This window comes from Sorex fumeus, unplaced genomic scaffold (assembly GCF_029834395.1).
Source record: "Sorex fumeus unplaced genomic scaffold, SorFum_2.1 ptg000045l, whole genome shotgun sequence".
NCBI classification, from domain to species: domain Eukaryota; kingdom Metazoa; phylum Chordata; class Mammalia; order Eulipotyphla; family Soricidae; genus Sorex; species Sorex fumeus.
The window spans coordinates 6,082,392-6,104,314 of record NW_026606102.1 but is presented as its reverse complement, the minus strand read 5'-3'; the positions used below and the strand labels follow the sequence as shown (position 1 = coordinate 6,104,314).

The following is a 21,923-nucleotide window of genomic DNA, read 5'->3' as shown; positions in this document are numbered from 1 at the left end:
GCTCACTTCAAAGTTAGTGAAATTCTTTTGATCTATTTAATTAAAACTAAATTCTACTTGATTTCAAATTATTTATTTTAGAAATTAAGAAAATGGACATTTCTTTTTTAGTTTTAACATTACTGTATATTTTTTAGGTAAATAAGTGTGATCCAGTTATAAGAACTTGTTCTTGTAAAAAAGCTCTTTAGGGTATCCCATCCACAGAGGGAAAAAAAAATTATACTTACCCAGTGGAGAAAATATGTACCTTTCAAATGATCTTTTAAGTTCTGATGTCATTTCAAGTGAATGTGCTAGAATATTAGGACTCCAGTATTTAGTGGTGCTCGTCTGCATAGTCTGTTGCTGTAATGCAGAGCTAAATATCAACAGAACTTGTTACTGTTGTTTGGGTTGCTTTTATATACCAGCTTCAAAATATGTTTTGACACTTTATTATGTTCTGAATCAAGCTTCAGATGTGTGTAATGAAGGATGAAGTCTTTATCAGGCTCTCGTGTATAAATAATGGAGAAGAGCTGTGAGGAAAGGGTCTGTCTCTAAGAGAATGGCTTCTGAAGACTTTCAAGTTGCGATCTGGCGCAAGCCAAAAGCCACTGGAGGTGTAAACAAAATTGAGTGTCCGCTCTAATGACACAGACGGTGGCCGTGGCTGCTGCCGCGGCCGCTGTTCCTAAACTGCCCCCTCCCCTTCTTTTCTCTGTTCTTTTCTTCATTATGTCATCTCTATCATGTTCTTATTCCAAGTTTAGAGGCTGCACCTTTTGAGAAAGTCTGGCACCTCTCATCCACTTGCCTTCGCAGACCCTAAAATTTTTGGCTGTATTTTTATGTTTTTCAGATTCAAGTCAATCTGAAAGTCCCAGCCAGCCAAGTGACGCTGACATTAAGGACCAGCCAGAAAATGGTAAGTTTAGCTGGGGACTTTGGCTGCTGCTCTGAGAGTCCATAGTAGCCAAACAGCTAACCAGAGTCAAGGATTTGGGGGTCTGCCCTCGGGGCAACCCACAAATTCCTGCCCTCACCCCCAAAACTGTCAGAATACTCAAGAAAGATTTAGTCCCCAAGAAATGGAGAGGTGGGATTGATTTACCCTATCAGAATCTTTGACAGCATAGGTAAGGAACCAGGACTTTTTCATTTCATTTTAGTCCCATTTAAAGTGGTAAAAAGCTCCTGATCTTTTCCTTACCACAGCGATTTTAAGATTATTGATTGACAAGTATTTTTGAGTGCTCTTAGGAGCTTAACCCTTCGCTAATTACTTTAAGAAAGCAACCTCTGCCTTCAAAGGATTTTCCACTTCAAATAGTCTAAAGCATAAACAGTAAGAGTCCAAGGCAGTATTCAGTCTCTCCGTTGCGTAAATACATAGACTTTCTGTTGCAGAAATTCAATATAAAGAGTGTCTGTTTTCTATACAAGTATAGTAGTTTCTGGTAAAATACTAAGGATGTGGTTCACACCCAAGTCTGAAAAAGATTGTCATAAGGTAGGAATTTAAGATTTAATAAAACCATCAGTTGAATGAATGAGTCGTTTCTATCCTATGCCAAGCATTTTGTTAGGTGCATTCAGCGAAGCATCTCATAGAGTTCAGAGTGCTCTCTATATTGGTGAAGGAACAGAAGGGTCCAGAGTGAATGCTTGACCTTGAAGGGCCTATGAGTGGACTTTAACATCGTGATTAACTCCAGCTATAGCTGGAGAGAGAACTCAAAGGGCTGGCATGCATGTTTTGCATGTAGGAGCCCAGGAGCTTGAATCCTGACACCCCTCCCACACCCCCTGGTCCCGGGGAGTACCACCGTGAGTGACCTCCCACCGCCATCCTCCCCCCGCCCCCGACCTCAAAGAACAGGGTTAGGAGTAGTCCTACAGGGTGTGGCCCAAATAAAAAAAATACCAACTCTGCTATTGGACCCGTGTTCAAAAGCTTCCCTCCGCTATACGTTATCTTTGAAATACTGAATTTAATAGGTTATTTAACCTTCCCAAGTGTTAGTTTATTCCTCATCTTTGAAATAGTATAGTAACAATATCTTAGAGGAATCAAATTATAGAATGTATACAATGGGCTTACAGGATACCTTTCATATAATTTATACTAAAAAAAGTTATTCATTACACTATTTATCTAGTTGATATAACCCCTACCACCTACTTAGATTTTTATTTTTAATAACATCTCTTCCTGTAATGGTTTTACACATTTTTTTTCTATTTTTATCTCATCTGCCCTCAATAAGAAAGCAGAATTATGTCAGTGTGTGGCCTGGAGGACTGAGTTGACCACATTCTATCCTAACCTTTGTTTTTTGGGATTTGTTTCTTTTCCCAAGCTGGGGAAGGTCTTTAGAGTGTTGTTGGGTTCTAGCATTGCATATGGACTCTTCCTATTCCTTGTCTCATTCTGGTATTTTGCTGGTATTTTCCTTTTCAAAGTTGTCTTTTCAAAGCAGGCATAAAAAGTGAGAGAGAGAGAGAGAAAGAGAGAGAAAGAGAGAGAGAGAGAACGCATGAAAGACTTGTTTCTTGTGTCATAAACAGCTACATCTTATTTTTTATTGACATTTAAAAGAGATATTTATAGGCTAGTCTCATTCTTTATTTTCTACTTACAGACGATGCCTTAAATTTATATACATATAATCTCCTTAAGTTATGTCCAGAGTTACTCATTTTATTTTTATTTTTAACAGTTTGTGGGCTTGAGGGGTATGTGGTTCACATATCTAGGTCTGGCTGCCCCTTAGCAGGACTGCGATTCATCTGTCTTCATAAAATGGCCGACAAGCTGTTCACATGCAAATATAAATTGAGAGCAGGAGAGCCCTGGCATGCTTTTCTGGAGCTGCCTGTAAAACCCAAGTCTTGCATTTCCCATTCCAAAAAGCAACCAGAACTGAGCCTAGATTTTTCGGCCTAAGGCATGGAGATGCTAGCCAAGTTCACTTTTAACCCCCCATTCCATGGTGCTAGCACAAGGATTAACAATATGCTTTGGGGGAGAGTCTTGTGAGTTCAAAGAATGTATTAATATCGTGGAGAGGAAGCAATAAATTCTTACATTTCAAAATTTCTTCGGATGTTAAAACTAAGCAGAAGCTCCTTTCACTTCTACAAAGACCAACTGAAGCTCAGAGGAGAGAAACATTAGCTTCCTCAGTTTCCCCTACCTGCCTCTTGTCAGTCTCAGATAAAGTTATCGTAGGGAAAATGATCCTTCAGACTGAGTAAGAGGATGATTTTAGGCATAGGCATTTGCATGCCTTAGGTAACTTTTACAGTGTTCTTTCTTTTCGTTACCTTAGCTTATGGAAGGATGAGTCCCTGAGAGGTTTTTTTATGAGTTTGATTCTATTTTGTTTTGAAAGAGCGAACCCTGATAAACTCTAGGACTTTGAGAATCCTGATGCAGTGAATAAGTTTCAGGCTCATTTCTCCTCCTTTGGCGGGGCAGGGGGTTATGCCAGGGGGGAGGATAGTATTTATCCCAGCTCTTGAGGAGAAAGACAATAGGGAGCAAATGGTATTTTTCCTAGTAAACCATGGAGAATGAACAGACAGATGGGAACATGATGTTTCATCTCGAACCATGGGGCGGAGTAACTTCACCTTCCATGCCTGCAGCTGTTTCCTCTGGTTCTGATGGTTGTTTTCCTGTGTCGTTTTTGCTTTCTTTTCTTACACTCCTTAATATGCAACTGTAAAGGAAAACAAATTATCATCCAATTAGACTATTAGATGAAAAATTTGAAGGGATTTTCAGAAGCCAAGAGACAAAATACCAGAAATCTTATACTTAGAATTGGTACCATGAAGAAAAACTTGCCCTCTCGAGCCAAAATTACCTGAGTTTAAATTTAATAATGACCGGGTGACTTTGAATGTCCCAGTCTCAAATTTCCTAACAGTAAAATAGAGATACTCTCAGGGCAATGAGAATATGCCTGTTGAATGGCTTAATGCTGGTTCGTAGTCAGAACTCAAGAAAGGTAACTATTGCCCCTCTCCAGTTAAAGCTTGTCATGTTCTATATTAAGCCCACTTACTCACCAGAGGAATAGAAGGAGGATGTTTCAGAAATCAACCAGGCCTTTTAGAGAAATTGTTTTCCTCTCTCTTTCCCTCCCTCTCTTCCTCCTTCCCTCATTTCCTCTGTCCCTTTGTCCCTCCATCCATCCCTCTATCCCTCCTTCCTTCTTGCTACCCCAGGTCTATGCACATATCAGACATGTACTCTCTACCATTTGAATCATCTCGACCCCAGCACTGTTGGGTGTACTCCACACCTCCGCCTTCCCCAAAATGACAAGCTTCCAGAGAGCCAGACTGACTCAGTCTGTGGGGGAATGGGAGAGTCTAGCACGGACACTACATCTTTTGTAGTTACTGTATCTGTTCCAGAATGCCAGACATCAATCTCCTAAGTCTGTCCATAATCTTCCCTTTCCACATATATTTTATGGTGTGGCTCTATCGTCAAATTCTTTTTGTCTACCAGGAGTTGAGAATGACCGACTAATTTCCAGAATAGCTAGAGCTTTTAGAATGCATGCTCAAGGAAAAGATGATTCTGGAGAGAAACAGTTCTTCCTAGATGGCTTTAATTTTAGCTGATTTCTCACGCTTGGCACAAACCACATAGAATGGGGTTTATTAAAACGCTAAGCTGATTTTCAGGAGTAAGCCCTGAGCACCGCCAGGTGTGGACCAAAAACCAAAGGGAAAAAAATGATTAAAAAAACTATAAGCTGATTAAGAGTAGGTTTCATACAAATTGCTTAAAAAAAATAACCCGATCTCACATTGCATAGTTCTGAGCCTTGAACTCTTTAGGTGCCCAGTACTTAATTATTTAATGCATAAAATTAATAAGTAGGTGCATATGCTATCCTTATCCCCAGATATTTTTTGAGTGTCTGTTCGCTATTGGTCTGCCAGGAGGTTTTTAAGAAAGATCAAAGAATCAAAGCCAGCCCAGAAAATCCAGTCCCTGGAGAAACTGAAAATCCAGCTTTGGTGCAGGAGAAAGTTGTCTAGGAATGTGGCACAGGCACAGAGGTGACTAATAGTGCTGGACACCAAAGCCAGAGACTGCGCTCAGGTTGATCATAGACCAAAAACTACTGTCAACCACCCACTCCAGCAAGAGGGTGAAAGCAGAGACGTGAGGTCGCATCCTGCTGACTTGTGCTTGCTCACTGACCAAAGGGAATGCAATCCTGACAGATCTTTCAGTCTGGCTAGCAGATTCACTTAGTCTTTTTGCATGTGGCTGAAACCTTATTTCTGGCTTCTTAAGAGCACCTGAAAGCTTTCTAGCCTATGTGTTGGGCTTTGGGCTGGAGCGATAGCACAGCGGTAGGGCATTTGCCTTACAAGCAGCCAACATGGCCGACCGAGTTCGATTCCTCCGCCCCTCTCGGAGAGCCCAGCAAGCTACCGAGAGTATCTCGCCCGCAAAGCCTGGCAAGCTACCCGTGACGTATTCAATATGCCAAACACAGTAACAACAAGTCTCACGATGGAGACGTTACTGGGCCCGCTCGAAAAAATCGATGAACAACGGGAGACTGTGATCATGACCGTGTGACCATGTTGGGCTTTGACTTAGAACAACTCTTCAGATCATCTTTGTCTGTGCCCCTGATATGCCTTGGCTTCTGTTAAACTATTTTGGGGTGAGGGGCAGGGGAATGGAGCATCTGACATTTACACGTGCCTGTGTAAGACATTTTCATGGCCTGTGTAGAGCTTATAGTCTGGGGGTCATCGGTCAGATCCAACATGATGAGGGGCAAGCTTGGGTCTTGACCTCCCTGCTTAATTCAGGACTGTTTCATGGAGGCTGAAGAGATGACTCAAAGGACTGGTGTGCATATCTTGCATGTGGGAACTCTGGGTTCACTCCCCAGCACTCCTGGGTGTGTCCGCACTTCAGTCCCCACCCCACACCCAAAAAAAACAAAAACAAAAACAAAAAGGACAAGCTTCCTGAGAGCCAGACTTAGTTTGTGGGTGAATCAAAAAGTCTAGTATTGGGCACTGTAAAAACCGTCTCCCCTCTGGGACTCACTGTGAATTCACCCCGAGCTAAAAAAAGGAATGTGGGGTTCCCTGCCAGGAAAAGAGAAGCCGCGTTTACGTGGTTTTCTCTCTGTTTACTCTTGCCACCTGCACAGCCTGCTCATAAGAACCACTCTATCTTAGTGGTTTTTAATATGCTGTCTTTATCCCAGGAACTGTGAGTCCGTGTGTTGATGGTTTTCTGCAGGTGTCACTATGCTTGTCCTGATCGGCTGGAACCCTTACTGCATGTTGGGGCATATTGGGGGCTTCTGCCCTCAGGTTGGCCTTGGAAGTCAGCAGGAGGCCATTCATCCTGATGTTGATCCCCCATTTCCAGACATCCACCCCCACTCGCCCCCGCCAGTTACCAAACCACTCTGGAGGATTGGTTGAGTCTCGCTCCCGTCTTCATCCATGTCCTTCTCTTCTGGGCTCTTGAAACCAAATCTTTGCTGAAAATTGCTAAATGAATTTACTTATTTTCAGCAACAACTTTCAGTGTTTCATTAGTTATCTGTGAACTCATTTCTGTACTTTGAGTTGTACAGTATTTATAAAATAACTTCCGAAGCTGTTGACTTCTCAACTTAATGGTGTATGTGTGGATTCACTTTGTAATTTGTGTGTGTTGTGGGGGGAGCTAAAAGGATGATAAATTGTTGTCCCCCTTAGATGCATTTTTAGGGAATTGAGCCTCATGCAGCTGTGCTCAGGACTTTTAGCTCTGTGCTCAGAGATCACTCCTAGAGGGCAAGTGTGGTTGCCAATTCAGCCACGTGCAAGACAAACACTTTATCCTCTGTACTGGCTCTCCAGGCCCTAGATATGTATTATTTTTCTGATAATATCACCCAAAAACTGCAGGGTGGCTACTCTAATTTTTTGTTTTTACAACCTCAAATGCAAAGTAGATATATTGCAGTATGAATCCCGAGAGAAAGGCGAGCTACAATTTCTCATTCCAAACTCCTAGGAACGGACTCTGACTATCAGGATGAGTTGCTCATGGTAGGAGCTGCTTTTTTTTAAATTTTTTTTTTATTAGTGAAACACCCTGAGGTACAGTTGTAGGCTTACAAACTTTCGTGCTTGGGTTTCAGTTATACAATGATCAAGTACCTGTCCCTTCACCAGTGCCCATTCTCCACCACCAATGAACCCAGTAGCCCTCCCACCCCCCCACCACATCCCCCCACCCCACCCGACCCCACCCCACCTCTGTGGCAGGGCATTCCCTTTTGCTCTCTCTTTCTGTTAGGGTGTTGTGGGTTGCAATAAAGGTATTGAGTGGCCATGTCTGCTCCACGGCTTCGAAGCCAGCAGCAGATTCTGGGGGAAAAGGCAGCTCAGATAGAGAAGGGAACACCAAGTAAAGGGTGTTTGGAGGACTCACTCAGGAACGATATGTGTACTGAAGGTAGGAGATGCTTTAACCAGTATGCCATTTGGGGAAGTTCAGAGGTGCTGCAACTTAGGGGTGTGCATTTTCCTGGGAAGGCAGGAGCGTTCTAGCATCAGTGACTTGTAAATACCATTTATCAGGATTTCATAATCCGCCCGACTTTCTTTTATAATCTCCCAGCAACAGTTCTTCACCACAGTGTTCTTTCAAACCCCGCTGAAGGCTCAGATGCAATGGAATGACCACTGAAACTAGCAGTGCTCAGAGAGTGCTCAATAGTCTCAGCTACAGAAGGGCCCAGGCATGGTGGGGTGGGGGTGAGGGGTGCACTGCAGGCCTATATGCCTTCAGGTGTCCAGAGCGAAGAATTTGAATTGATGGCTTTTGAGCCAAGCAATGGGGCTGCGAATGGTGGTGCTGGCTGGTGGGGGTGTAGGGGAGAGCAGTCTCTCTTCTTTATGAGCTAGAGGGCACTAGAATTGGTTTTGCGCAGTAATTTCAAACGGAGACCAGGGGACTTGCACTTCCTGAGATATTCTCGGCAGATGTGACGCCTTGAGTTTACAGGTCTTTAGAGAGGCCTGCAGACGAACAGGATGCCTGGCTTTGGGCCCCTGGGAAAAGAGGTGCTCAGTGAGAGGAGGAACTGGTCGAGGTGGGAAAGTTGCCCTTTCAGCAGAAAATTGGAAAATTTGTAGTCATTTTAAAAGAGTGGTTTTACCTCGCACATTAGGGATGTTTTATTGTCTCCCTACCGAGGATAACTAGCTGAATAGGCTTTAAGTGGTTGGCTAGTAGCCAAAATAGAGAGGGTTTTAGACCCCCGGTCTTCGGGTTTCCAAATTCTAAACTGGGCTTTCTGGGTGGCCTATTTCAGACTTATCCCCCACCCGCATTCCCACCCCCAGGGTCCTCTGCTAACCTCTCACACACAAGTAAGTTACAGAGGAAAGATGGGGATGGAGGGAGGGGGAAGGACTTTCTCTCTGGTTCTCAGTTTCACGTGTGTGTGATGTGAGCGTCCAATGGCTGTGCCATTCCAAGTCAGAAAGCATCTTGAAGTGTCTATTTGTCATTTATATGCGAATTGTGCAAAATAGGCCCATAGATCTCGATTGTAAAACTGCCGAGAGAGAGAGGGTGATGTTGTATTACAGATGGATTGGGCTCAGGAAAGAAATCCAGTGAGGGGCTGTTGTCAAATCTCTGTCCAGTAGAAGGAGCACGTGGTGTCGGGCTGGCACTCCATCTGCAGTGGCAGCTTCCCGTGTCATCGAAGCCTCCAGTGGCTGTCTGGGTGGCCTCAGCGGACACAGCCTCCAGGCCCTTGCAGCAGCCACAGCCCCATAGCCCACAAGAAATCAGCACAGCAGCAGAGGCTCGTTTGGGCTGAGCGCAGAGACTGAGCTGTCCTGCCCACAAATAATAGGGTCTGGCCTGGCACTTGAATGTGAATTTGTTATTTGAAAAACCTGTCTATTGTTTGGGGGAAGGAATGATCCATTTGTGGATACTATTAGTAAACTGAATGTAATATAAATAATTTATTTGGGGATTTGGAGGCAGTAATCCAGATTGATGAGTCGTCTGCTAGAAAAAATTCATGCGGTCACAAGGATTTTTGGCACCTTTTCTCCCTTACCATTTCCTCATTCTTTTTGTCCTCTTCAGGTTTCACTCAGCTCCAGGCAACTCGGTTTCCTTGGCATTAGCTTGTCATTAGGGAGATCAGCTGGAATGTCTCAGATGGTGGTGGGGGGTGAGGCGAGCTTCTCTGCAGCGAACGAAGTTCCCTATTGTGAATTTCTCTACTCGTGATTTTAACCGAAAAAGGAAGGAGGGTCGCTCATTTGCCATAGGCAATTATCCATAGGCGTTATGTGGCGGATATCCAAAGGAAGAAGTGTAAAGGATGTTATGGCGAGGCCCAGCAAAGTGGGAACTGGGCTTCTTCTGGCCATCTCCCCATGAAGGAGAGTCTGTGTTTGCTTAGATCTCTGTGGGTCTTTTTCAACCCGAGTTTCTCGGGGCATAGCTTGTGTAAAGTCAAGCTATGCACAAGAAGCAGTCAACTCAAAGCATACCAGTAGGTCGGATTAGCAAAAGAAGTCACTACTAAAAAGCCTGCCACTGAGCATCTGGTAAGGGAAAATCAGTTGTCCAAGTCACTTAAAGATGGGTACCCTAATCTCCTCATAAGTAATTCAGCAGATATGAAGAATCTTCTGGGTAGACCGTGTCCTGGGTGCATTGAGTGACTCTGAAGATGGGTCAGACATGCTGTTCTTGAGAAACTGAGAATCTGATCAGGGGGAAGGCTTCAGTCATTTGACAAATGATTCCCAAGTTCATTCTGAGGACCAGGCACTGAAAAAAAACCAAAATACCTGTTCTTATGGTATTTATTTTTTGGTAGGAAGAGACAGGCAATGAACTAATACAGGGTTGTATGGTATTGAACATTAAGAAGAAAAAAATTAAGGTTAGGGTGTATACAGTGGAGGACATATGTGTTACTTTATAAAAGGCATTCAGGGAAGACTTTTATGATCAGTGAATATTTGAGGTAAAGCCTGAAGAAAGATGAAGATATTATATATATTTCTGAATAGTAGATATTAGAGATCAAACTGGGGGTTGGAGGAGTGATTGGACCTCACCTAGTGGTGCTCATGACTCACTCCTGACTCCACTCTCAGGAATCACTCCTGATGATGCACTGGGAGCCAAATGCAATGCCATGGATTGAACCAGGGTTAGCCACTTGCAAGTCAAGTGCCTTTGCATTATCGCTCCAGCCCATGTTAGAGATGTTTTGTTCTAGGGCAAAGGAACCAGATCTGGTTAGATCCTAAAGCATGTTGCGGGAGATTTTGGGGATGACCTGAGCTGAGGGTAGCAGGAAGTCAAATAATGTTGGATTCTAAAGGCCAAGGGAAAGCTTTGGCAAATCCTGGTAGATACCTTGATGAGCTTGATATGCTCCCTAGAGAACTGCACAGCCAAGCCCACTCCAGCTGACATAGTCACTTTGGTGCTGAGCCTGTTCTGTGTGTCAGATACTTCATACTGGAGAGCAAAGCTAAGAAGCCTGATTCCAAGTGTTGTTCAAAGAATGAGACTCTGCAGTATGCAATGGCAGCATCTCTTAAAATCCCCAAAGGTCTTCCTTAGTGCTTAATTCTTACCTGGCTTTCCATGCTCATATAAGACTCTGATTCCTCCCTTTCCCCTCCTTTGTTTTGGGTCCACACTTAGTGATGCTCAGGGCTTACTGCTGACTCTGTTCAGGGATCACTCTTGGCAGGGCTCGGGGGACCATATGTGTTTTCAGGGATGGAACTCAGGTTGAACACATGCAAGGCAAATGCCCTGCTGACTGTATTGTGGCTTCAGCCCCATTCTTCCCTTTTCATTTATTGTTGGTGCAAACCTGTGGGTTTCAGTTCAGTCCTTATCTCAGGATGTCATTTGAATAGTAAGCTTCCAGATCTCCAACACATTTGCTGCAAAACAGAGCATTGCCACAGCTAGCAAACAAAAATACAAGACAAGTGAAAATTGAATTTAATGAAAACAGTGAGTAATTGTTTAGTGTGACTTGGGATATTCATATATATATATATATATATATATATATATATATATATATATAAGTTTAGTTGATCTAAACCCAGCCTTCTATTTTATCTGGCAACCAGTCCTGGTTCTCCACATGCTCCTGAAAGGTTCCAGGGGCAGAAGGCAGGGTGAGTAGGGAAAGCTTTGATTAATCCGGGATGATTTCACTGATCACAAAGGATCAGACCACTGGAATTTTAGCCACCGAAATTGAAACCTGGGAAGAGTCCCAGAGTATTCTAATGACTTGACTGCTTGAATTCCATTCCCCTGCATCTCTGGTACCTAGCCCAGGAGTTAGCTTGGAACAATGAGCCATTGTACGTCTCCGTGGAGAGGTACAATGCTGTAGTTGAGAGCCACTCAACCTATGCGAATCACTGTGTGTTCAGAGTCAGTGCTCAGGAAGGACAGACCTCATCGTCGTCACAAGATCCATTTATTGGCAGCTGGTTTGCCTCGTGACAGATCTTTCCTCCAAGGAGGAAATCAGTCAAATAAAAAAGTGCTGGGGAACATGCAAAGGTAGAGTGGAAGAACAACATTTCAGGGAGACTTGGAAGGAGGAGACAGGCAGCGCACCAAGGGGAAAGCACCTTTCAGTTTCCTTGGGTCACCGTGAACTCTCTAGCCTCAGATGACAGAATGGGTCAGAACATTTTTGATAAAGAGGATCTGTGCTTCCAACTTTGCACTTTGAGAAAGAATGGTGTTCAGAGATTCAAGGAAAGCAGTTTTGCAAAGGAAGGTTACTCTTATCTCTGCCAGATAAGGACAAAAACCATTTCTTAGGTGCTGCTGATCAGGATAATAGTGCATATCCGTGTCTCTCCACCTTTTTTCTGGTCATGGCCCCCCTTCTTCTCCATGGCCCCCCTTCTCCAATTTTCTTCCAATGGCCTCCTTATGCTACCAGGTGTCCCCATTGTCTCATGCCGTGGTTCCCCATATATGTGATTTTCATGCACGGGCCCCTTGGAGCTTCCTGGGGGTGCAGAGTGGGGCATAGACCCTCCTCCTGATTGAAGGTTCTTCATTCATTAGGCAAAGGTTCTTGTTTTTTTTCTTTTCTTTTTGGATCATACCCAGTGATGCTCAGGGGTTACCCCTGGCTTTGCACTCAGGAATTACTCCTGGCAGTGCTAGGGGACCATATGGGATGCTGGTAATTGAACCCGGGTTGGCCACATGGAAGGCAAATGCCCTACCCACTGTGCTATCGCTCCAGCCCCCTTAATATGCAAAGATTCTTTACATTCATTATGAACTTACTGTATGTGAATGCATGGCTTTGGGGACTCTGAAAATCAATGGTTCCCTGATGGAATCAGATAAATAGTGAATATTGGGATGAAAGCTTTGAATTTATCATGGAGGTCACTTCAGATTCCAGTACTGATCTGCGGTTGCAGAAGGAGAAGTGTCACAGATAGCAGTCAACTATGGAAGGGGTGTACAGGTTCACAGATAGTTCTGGAGCCAGCCCATGGCATCAGAGTTCTTTGTCCTCCAGGAATAGGTGAGCCTTACTGTCCTCCTCCTGAATCTGTGGCTCAGAGACTGGCAGAAGTCCGGCATTGGACCCACCAGGATGCCCTGAGCACTGGGTGATCTGTGTGGTCCATTTTTAGAGACCCCCTCAGCAGGGCACTGCGCTCAGAACTTCTGCCTGCCTGCTCACATTCCACCCTAATGCAGAGCTGTGTGGGTCCCCATCGCTCATCAGAGTGTCCGGGTCACTGATGAGGAAGGCGAGACTCAGAGAATCAGACCACTTACCCACAGCAAATAAGGCAGAAGAGCCTTAAGATTTACTCAAATGCCACTGTTTTCCCCCCTTATTTTTCTTGGAGGGTCTATGTGGGATTTCCACGCAGTTCTCTGATGGTCTTGGAGGCCGACCCAGCAATCGTTGTCTAACTGGACCAGATGATTCACTGTTCAGGCCCAGCAAGGCTGAGGGATTCCCAGGCCATTATGGCACTGTTAGGGGTGGACACAAAGTGCTAGAGATGGAACTAGGGGTCTCTGACATGCCAGAGCTCCCGGTCCCTGAGTTACCTTGATGGCCGCTCTTGGATTTTTAATTGCTTAACTACTGCAGCAGGTGATGGGAAGAACACAGCTTTAACTCTGGGTGAACAAATCTGCCAGAAGTTCAGGCAAATAAATGACTTAAGATCTTGGACTTGTGCTTATTCCTGGATTTCCCGCTTCTCTGTCCTTTGGCTGTGGCGGTTGCTGCCATGCACAAGGGTGTGGTGTTCGCACACTTGCCTGGGCTCACACTCCTCGTTGGGGTGCTGTCCAGGGCTTGTGTACTGGTTGTGGTGCCTGCATGCTTCCTGCAGGGTGGGGTCCACACTCTTGCTGGACCTGCACACACTTGGTTGCTGTGCTTTTTAATTTGGCAGCCATACCTGGCAGTACTCAGGGCTCACTCCTGGCAGGCCTCAGTGGTGCTAGGGATCAAATCCAGTCGACTTCTGGCAAGGCCAGAAGAGCCCTGCCCACTAGACTGTCACATGGGCCCTTGCTTGCTGTGCTTTAGTTGTTGTGGTATGCTGGAGGTTGCACTGTATTGTGGGACCTGGGAAGGAGGTCTCAAAGATGTGCTGTGATTACATTTGGCATGTGGGGTGGTATCAGAGATCAAAGTCATGGTGTCAAGCCTACAAGACGGGTATTTTACCAATAGCCCCCTTCTGCTCCCCCATCTCCTTCCCCTGCCCTCTTGAGGGGGGCAGTCCCAGAAGGAATGATTTTTTTCTATTTTAAGTTGAGCTTAAACAATGCCAGTTCTGTGCCCTTCCGCCTGTTTTCCTCTCATCTAGGATGTCCTTTCTTCTTTTATTCCTTGTTTCTTCCTCCCAGGTAGATGCTTGGATTGCTCAGGCAGCTGCTGAACTTCACTGAGACCCCAGAACCTAGAGAGTGTTTCAGTGTAGATGATCTGTAGGGGTGGATGTATGTATGATTACAGAAGAGTGCCTGCGATTTGTAATGGTCCAGGGTTGATATAGGAAAGTCTGGCCAGCCTGACTTCCATTGCACCTCTTTTCCCTCACAGACATGACCCCGTGCTATAGGCCAATCTGGAACAGTCTTTTTCTCACTAAAAGTTTTGGGGGGCAAATCAATATTTGTAGAGCAAGATTAATCGCTTTCTTATAAATATTCTTACTCTTGACTTTACTTTGAAGGATATTGAGTATATGGTTTCTTTTTTTTTTCTTTTTCTTTTTTGCATGACACCTCGTGATTCTCAGGGCTTCCTCCTGGCTCTGCACTCAGGAGATACGCCTGGCAGTGCTCAGGGGACCATGTGGGATGCTGGGGATTGAACCCGAGTCTGACACGTGCAAGGCAAACACCCTACCTGCTGTACTATTGCTCCAGCCCTGAGTATATGATTTCTTAATGAATGTTTTTCTTTCAGTAGTCAGCTACATTTGTAATTTCTCCTACCCCCCCCCTCCGGAGGTAAAGAGAATAAAATGGAATTTTTTGTAAGGTATTTATACCAGGTGCCATTATGTTTGTTGGATGTCATAAAACAATGATGACCGCCGATAAATTGGAAAGTATTTCAATTGCAAAAGATGCAGGACTCTGGTTTAATTGAAACATAAAATGCTTATTTCCAGCAGTTTTCTGTGCAGCACCATAGAAATTTGCACCTTCACCTCTTTGATTTTTCAGATTTTTGAATTATTTAGCGGAATCGGTTCATTCTCCATTTCAAGTGAGGGAGACAAAGTTCATCACGATATCTGATTCCTAACATGTCCCACACTTGCAGATCATGTTAACTCCACAGAGAGGTCTCTCTTCTTTTAAAATTACCCACTGCTATCCAAACTAAAAAGCCTTTCAATTTAATGCTTTTCTTACAGCTTCAGCCTCTGAGTAAGATCCTTAACTGCAATGAGGGGGACAAAGAAGCGACGGGGGCCTGTTATTAGAGCATCAGCCAGTTCTCAAAAGTGCAGGTGCCCAGAATGTTTGTCCCTCATATTCAAGTGCAGTGGTAGAACAGTATCATGCGATGCCTCTTTGTAAATATCGGCAAACGTCAACACACACACACACACAAACACACACACACACACACACACAAAGGTTACCAGGAGATGGCGTTGAAGGCGAAAACAGAAAAAAAAAAATATTCAAAGAATGATACATCCCCCTGCCATTCCCCATAGAAGCTGGAGAATTTTGCTTTGACTTTGTAAACTCACTGGTTCTCATATACCTACGGAGACTCAGGCAATTATTGTTTGGATCCTCACAATAGAAAATGGGGGAGAGATGAGTTATCCATTTTTCAATCAAGACAGTAAATTAAGTTCTTGGAGATGTTCATTCCAGGAGGGGGGAAATATTGCAGGATGCCCTTGATGGTGAAAGAGAAAGATGCCTGTGTTCAACACCAGGAGTTCGTAACCACCTTGCGTTTTCTCTTGGTCAGGGACAGGGATGAGAGAAGAAAGTTGCAGTAAAGCCTGGTTGTACCCAGGGACTCTGTGTCACCCAGTTGCCTTCCTCCAGTACAGTGTTGGATGGCATGGATAGTGGAGTCTGTCTGACAGACAGTCTAAATAGGGAGGGTCTTGGGGGAAAGAGCCCAGTGAGAGGTACATGGATGGTTCATTTTTATGAACGCCAACCAGATAAACAGATTGTAGAAATACAAGTTTGTTTTTTTGTTTGTTTTGCAGAGACCTAGCTTCCAAGTGATGCTCAGGGGAACTAGGGTTCATTCCCAGTGGTACTTGATCAACTGGGCCAGGTAGTTCTATGCTCAGGACTGGCACTCTAGTGCTCTTTGGGCCCAGAGGTTCCAGGGCCATCAAGGCTACTCCAGAGTTTCTGGGCTAAGGGGTCATGTGGTGTCAGGGATTCTTTCACATTCAGTACAAGTGCTCCTGACTCCTAAACTATTTCCCAATACCTGATGTACAAGATCTTCAAAGTTTGAGCAGTACATTTGGTTATATCTCACTGGGTAGATTTGTTTATGAGCTCTGAGCTTGGGCCTCCCTCCTCTGTGGATTCTTCCTGTACAGAAGTAGAAGAGATGGGCAAATGGTAGCACTGTAGCACTGTCGTCCCGTTGTTCATTGATTTGCTTGAGCAGGCACCAGTAATGTCTTCATTGTGAGACTTCTTGTTACTGTTTTTGGCATTTCAAATACGCCACGTGTAGCTTGTCAGGCTCTGCCATGTGGGTGGGATACTCTTGGCAGCTTGCCGGGATCTCCAAGAGGAATAGAGGAATCAAACCTGGGTCGGCCATGTGCAAGGCAATTGCCCTACCCCCTGTGCTATCCCTCCAGCCCAGGCAAATGGTATCAGTTGAAAAATACTATGTATTGGACACTTTCAATCATTTGGCTATGTTATTTTAATTTCACATGGTAATTCTGAGTGATGGAGGGTGAGGGAAATGAGATTTAGGAAGGTTGGTCCCTGAATAGGAAGGAGTATCAGAGGAATTCTTCTGGGGTGAGCTCTGAGACTAAACAGATACTGGTCATAGAGAGTGAAGTGCCTGAGAGGTGTTGGAAGGGTTGAAGAGATAGTACAGTGAATCAGGCACTTGTCTTGTATGTAGGTAGACCTGGTTGATCCCCGGTATGCATATGGTTCCCTGAGCACTGATTAGAGTTATCCCTGAGTACAGAGGAAGGAGTAAGCCCTGAACACAACTGAGTGTGGCCCAAAACAAAAGAAGACAAAAATTTGAAAATGTAGTGGAGTATTTTACACCCCAAAGTGTCAGTAGCCACAAACCATCCATACTGGCAGATTTCTGAATATTTTCTGTCTGTATCTCCTCTCTTCCCCAGTGCTGAGGATCTGGTTATAGTTGAGGAGGTAGTTAGTTGGTTAAAGTTAGATCATTTGTCAATTCTTTTATCCAATCACCAGCAAATGAGAGTAGTAATGTTTCACTGTGTGCTGTAGATGACACCAGCAAGTTAGTGGTGGCAGATTTCCAAATTTCTTTAGGATGTCATCCACACATCTTAAAGATTGTGAAGGCTTTATTAATAATTCCTGAATAAAATAGAATTCCCAGTGCTTTTTGGGGGGAAACCATAAGGTGCTTTTGGGGAAGGGGGCACACTGGGTAATGTTCAGGGCTTACTCCTGACTCAGTCAGTGCTCAGGGGACAATATAATCCCAGAGATCAAACCTGGGGATCTTATGCAAAGCATATGCTCTCATCCATCGAGTGATCTCCCTGGCCCCCACAATGCACATTTTGAGAAAACTATTGTAGAACTGAATATTCATACCCTGAATATTCAGAAACTCATTTATTTGTTGTATTTCAAGCACAGTTGGCTGGCGCTCAGTATTTGGATCTTGTTCTCATGAGCTTAAAGATTTTTTAATTGAGTTGTATAATTGTGTAAGTTTAAGGGGTACAGCCTCTTGATTTGATACATTCCTGTTACAGTGGGATTGTAATGTAGTTCACACCTCTGGTGGCACAATTATCTGTTTCTTTAATGTTGGAAACAATTAAGATCCAGTCTCTTGGGGCTGAGGATGTGGCTCAGCTGTTGATCACTTTCCTTGTGTGTGTCGCCCTGGGTTTTATTCCTGGCGTCTCTCTCTCTCTCTCTCTCTCTCTCTCTCTCTCTCTCTCTCTCTCTCTCTCTCTCTCTCTCTTTCACACACACACACACACGAATATAGTCTCTTAGCGAGTTTAATGTTTGTGAGACAGCTATGTGTTCCCTAATCAAAGAACTATGTTAGGCATCTACAATTTATTATTACTACCAGATGCAGGTAATCACCCCTAAACACCAGGTTTCACCATCTCCTCCCTCACCCCAGCTCTTGGTGACCATCGTTTGACAAGTTGAAAGTCTTGTTAAGAAATAGTAATATATAATTACAGGTAATTTCTCCTCCTTCCAATTCATTCATTCTTAATCCAACATATTTATTAATATGTGTGCTAATCTTTGTGTAACTCAATAGGGATATAGAGATAAGTGAGATGCAAATGCAGTGCTTATTGAATTCTAGATTCTACTGAGGGAGATTGATATTTCAATAGATATTTCTCACCAAATCTGACGGTGATCTCGTGGGAGCATTCAGAAAACATTCGGAGCATATTTGGGCAGGTTTGAGTGATTAAAAAAAATACTACATGAGAGGCACCAGGAGCAGTATTTCCTGAAGAGCTTTATGAGATCTTTGGTGGGAATTTGAAGTGAATGTCCATTAATCAATATTACCTAGGGCTTCATCCCTGTTTAGGATTAGCTTCCACCCTGCCTTGCATTCTCCAAGGAAATCTAAGGCCACCTTGAATTTCCACATCTACAAGAGCTTGAAGGCTGTATCCCTTTCTGACTCTTGGTTCTTGTATCTGCTGGTCTTCCATGTCCCATGTTTCGAATATTTGGTTCAGCCCTGTTCCTGCCTTTTTGTACGACATAAGCCCTCTTTACATAGAAATGCTGTAAGCGACTTTGGTGTTAAGTTGTAGGGTCATGGAATTGTGGAACAAACCTGAAGTTCTGTCTCAGAACCGTATGAACCTTTAGGTGCTGATTTCTTATGGCTGCGTCTCAAAGATCAGATATGCTGCTGCTCTAGTTAGACTCTCTCTTTCCTCTCCCCTGGCCTGCCCTTTGTCTGGTTAGTTCTGAATGCAGAGAAATTTCACTCATTTTTTCTTCCTTGAGTTTTATACATATATGTTCTTGGCATTATCCTTTATGCACCAGAAATGTTCTATCAAAATCTTAACCTCATTGAGAATTCTTATACCTTTGAAATAATTAATGGCATTTGCTGTTTCTCTGAGTATGACAGAGAAGCAGAATCAGGTCCCTGTTAGGCAAGAGAAAAATATTCCACACACCATAGGAAGCTCTGGATGGCTTTGGCAAGGGTGTGTCTCTGAATGGCTTCTAATACACCATTCACATCATGTTTAATTCCTAGATGGCCACCCCCACCCTCACCCCCAGTCCCCTGAAACTCTTTGACTGACTGGCTGACAGCTAGAAAGCATCCCTAAATGAGAGATGGAGGCAGAATTAAAATATGACTGCCTTGGCATCCACCTTTCGAACCCAGACCTCCCCCACTTTACTCTGATTCAATTTACTCAATGTTGGATGGAATCTAATACAGTTAAAAAGAACTTCATGTAATCTCACTAACATTCTCCGAACATGCTGCTCAAGGTTTTCTGGTCAAGGATATTTGCATTTGCATTCACAGGAGAGTCAGAGCCAGAATTCTGTGCGTGTGAAAAGTCCTTGCTCTGGAGACTGACATTTCCAAGCTGTCAAAGTCGGATCACTTCAGAGCCAAAACCAAAATTGTGTTTGATTCTGTAAATATTGAGGAGAGGGCTCAGCGTGGCACTGGGAAATTTGCTTAAGCAAGCTATTGGCCTATCAGAAGTCCATTGCTGCGAGTAAATTATCTTAAAACTCTAGCCAGAGAGAGGCGACAACTATTGCATTATAGACTGCTACAGGCGAACCCAGATCCACATTTTCCTGCTGACCACTCGGGCCACTTTGATACTATTTATTAGTGCAATTTCATCGGGGGTGTAAGCACATTACATGAATTTTTGTTACTTGACCATTCTCAGCTCCAGTTTCTTGATGTGTGCAGTGAACTACAGAAATATTCCCATTAATCTTCCCAGATTACATGCACTCCTGCAACCGGCATTTCTTTAGCACATCTGTGCTGTCTGCCAAGCACTGCTTCATGCCTTGGTTATACACTGAGGGCACGCAGAGGAGTAAGTTGATCTGCCTCACGTACCATGAAGATTAACAGCAGAACACTGTGCTCCATGGCGCAGAGTCCTTTGCTCCAGGGTCACTCTGATTTTCTTAGACCTGGTACTCTGGACCACCCCCTCTCCAATCCCAAAGATAACCAAAAAGCTTTTGAAATCATTTTTCACTTTGCAGGTAAGTTGTAAGGTCATTTGTTGGGACTTTTGAATCAGATCATAGTGGTTGTTTATTTGTTTATGGTGCCGGGGATTGAACCCAGGACCTTACTTTACCACTGTATCCCAAATTTAGTCCCCTAGTTTTCACTGTGGTTTTCAAAGTAATATTATAGGAGGCTGAGGGGTGGTATGATGGTAGAATTCTTGCCTTGTGCGCAGTCAACTTCGGTTTGGTCTCTGCACCATGTATAGCCCCTGAGCACCCCCAGGAGAGATCCTTGAATGCGGAACCAGGAGTAAGCCCTGCTGGGCGTGCCCCCTCCAACAAACAAACAAACAAACAAAAAGTAATACTGCACTGTGATGCAACATACATGCATTTATCTACACACATTGTGACATTATATTTCATATATGCATCATTGAAGTGTCATGTGTTGAGACTGCATTAAATCCATTATGTGATGCTCTGAATTGTGTCTGCCGGGACCATCATTCTTAAGAAGTAGACTGTAAACTCCTTGAAGTCAAGGTGACTTCTTGCTTACTGCATTGGGGTAGGTATAGCAGATGCAGTGAGACAGTTTCATGGAGGCATGAAATATGCACGTCTCATCAGGAAGGGGAGGTGACCCGCAGGCATGGATGGAACTGGCAGGATAACAGGTTCTAGTTCTAATCATCTCGTCACCTCCACCATCAGGCTATTTTGCCCCTACTGGTCAGCTCTGTGAAGTGCAACACTTTGATGGAAGCCAGCGCAGCTGACTCTGGAAGCCAGGTGTGAGATAAGCACCTGTCGCGTGGCAAAGCCGATACTGCCAAAGGGTCTCTGCACAGTGACAGTTGAACTGTGTGAAGGAGAAAATGCACAACATTGAGACAGGTTCTGTGTTAGCAGAGTGTGTGTGTGTGTGTGTGTGTGTGTGTGTGTGTGTGTATGAAGAGAAGGTATGGCGCGTAGTGTCTCTGAAGACTAAACTTGAAGGGAAAATGGTCTCTGCCTCCTTCCACTTTGTCAGGGTCATGTCAAGCATAGATCAAGAGTAACATCTGAAGAAGGAATGGGTTAGGTGGCTTTGTTTGTCTGGGAAGAAACTGGGTTTTGAATGGGAAAGGGTGTCGTGCTCCAAAGTGAGTTTTGAGGACTGCCCGGGATGTGGGATGGGAAAAACACTGGGTCGACAGGGCGTCTATCCCTTTTGCCTGACTGTGTAGGTGCATTTCACTTATCTCACTCTACTGTCATTATCCTCTCACTTAAACTGTCAGGGGAAAAGAACTTTGCTTCTTGGCCTCAGCTCCTGCATCACTGATATGAGATGAAGGACTCATTCTTTTTTGCTCCAAGGATGCAGGGGTGAGGATGGAAGGAGGCAGTGTATCTGAATGCCTTTCCCTGGCTGCCACACCACCATTTTGTACAGAACATGAACTAGTGCAATGACTTTAGATTGAGAGGGATGCCCTCATTTCCATCTCCGGACCCTATGAGTACACCCATACGTTTCCTTTCCGTTATTTTATTTTTTCTTTTTCATTTTTTGTTGTGTGTGTTTTTTTGGGGGGAGATATCCCAAGAAGTGATCCCAGGGGCCTTTTGTCATTGCTTGGGTTTTTTATTTGGGGTAGAAGGGGTTCCCCCCAGAAGTATCTTATTTTCAGGTGACTGTAGTTAAAAAGCTGTTGCACAGGGACAAATATATGTTTCTTCCAGGCAGCACATTTTACTGCTCGGCACAGATGTGCTTGCCCACATCTGCAAGGTTCCAAGGCCACCAAAAGATGTTCTTGCTTTGTTTTGTGTGAAACCACATGTGCCCTCTATTCTGAACTATATAGACTGAAATTGTAAAATTCTG

General features: G+C 44.1%; 1 protein-coding gene across 3 annotated transcripts in view; it reads left to right on the top strand.

The window, feature by feature from the left end:
- Window positions 1-21,923, top strand: part of NFIA (nuclear factor I A) — a 389,510-nt gene that overhangs the window by 197,846 nt on the left and 169,741 nt on the right. For all 3 annotated transcript variants that reach the window (XM_056122287.1, XM_056122288.1, XM_056122286.1), the window contains exon 3: window positions 845-910. In XM_056122287.1, coding sequence (XP_055978262.1) covers window positions 845-910 — 66 coding nt within the window. The remainder of the gene's footprint in view (window positions 1-844; window positions 911-21,923) is intronic.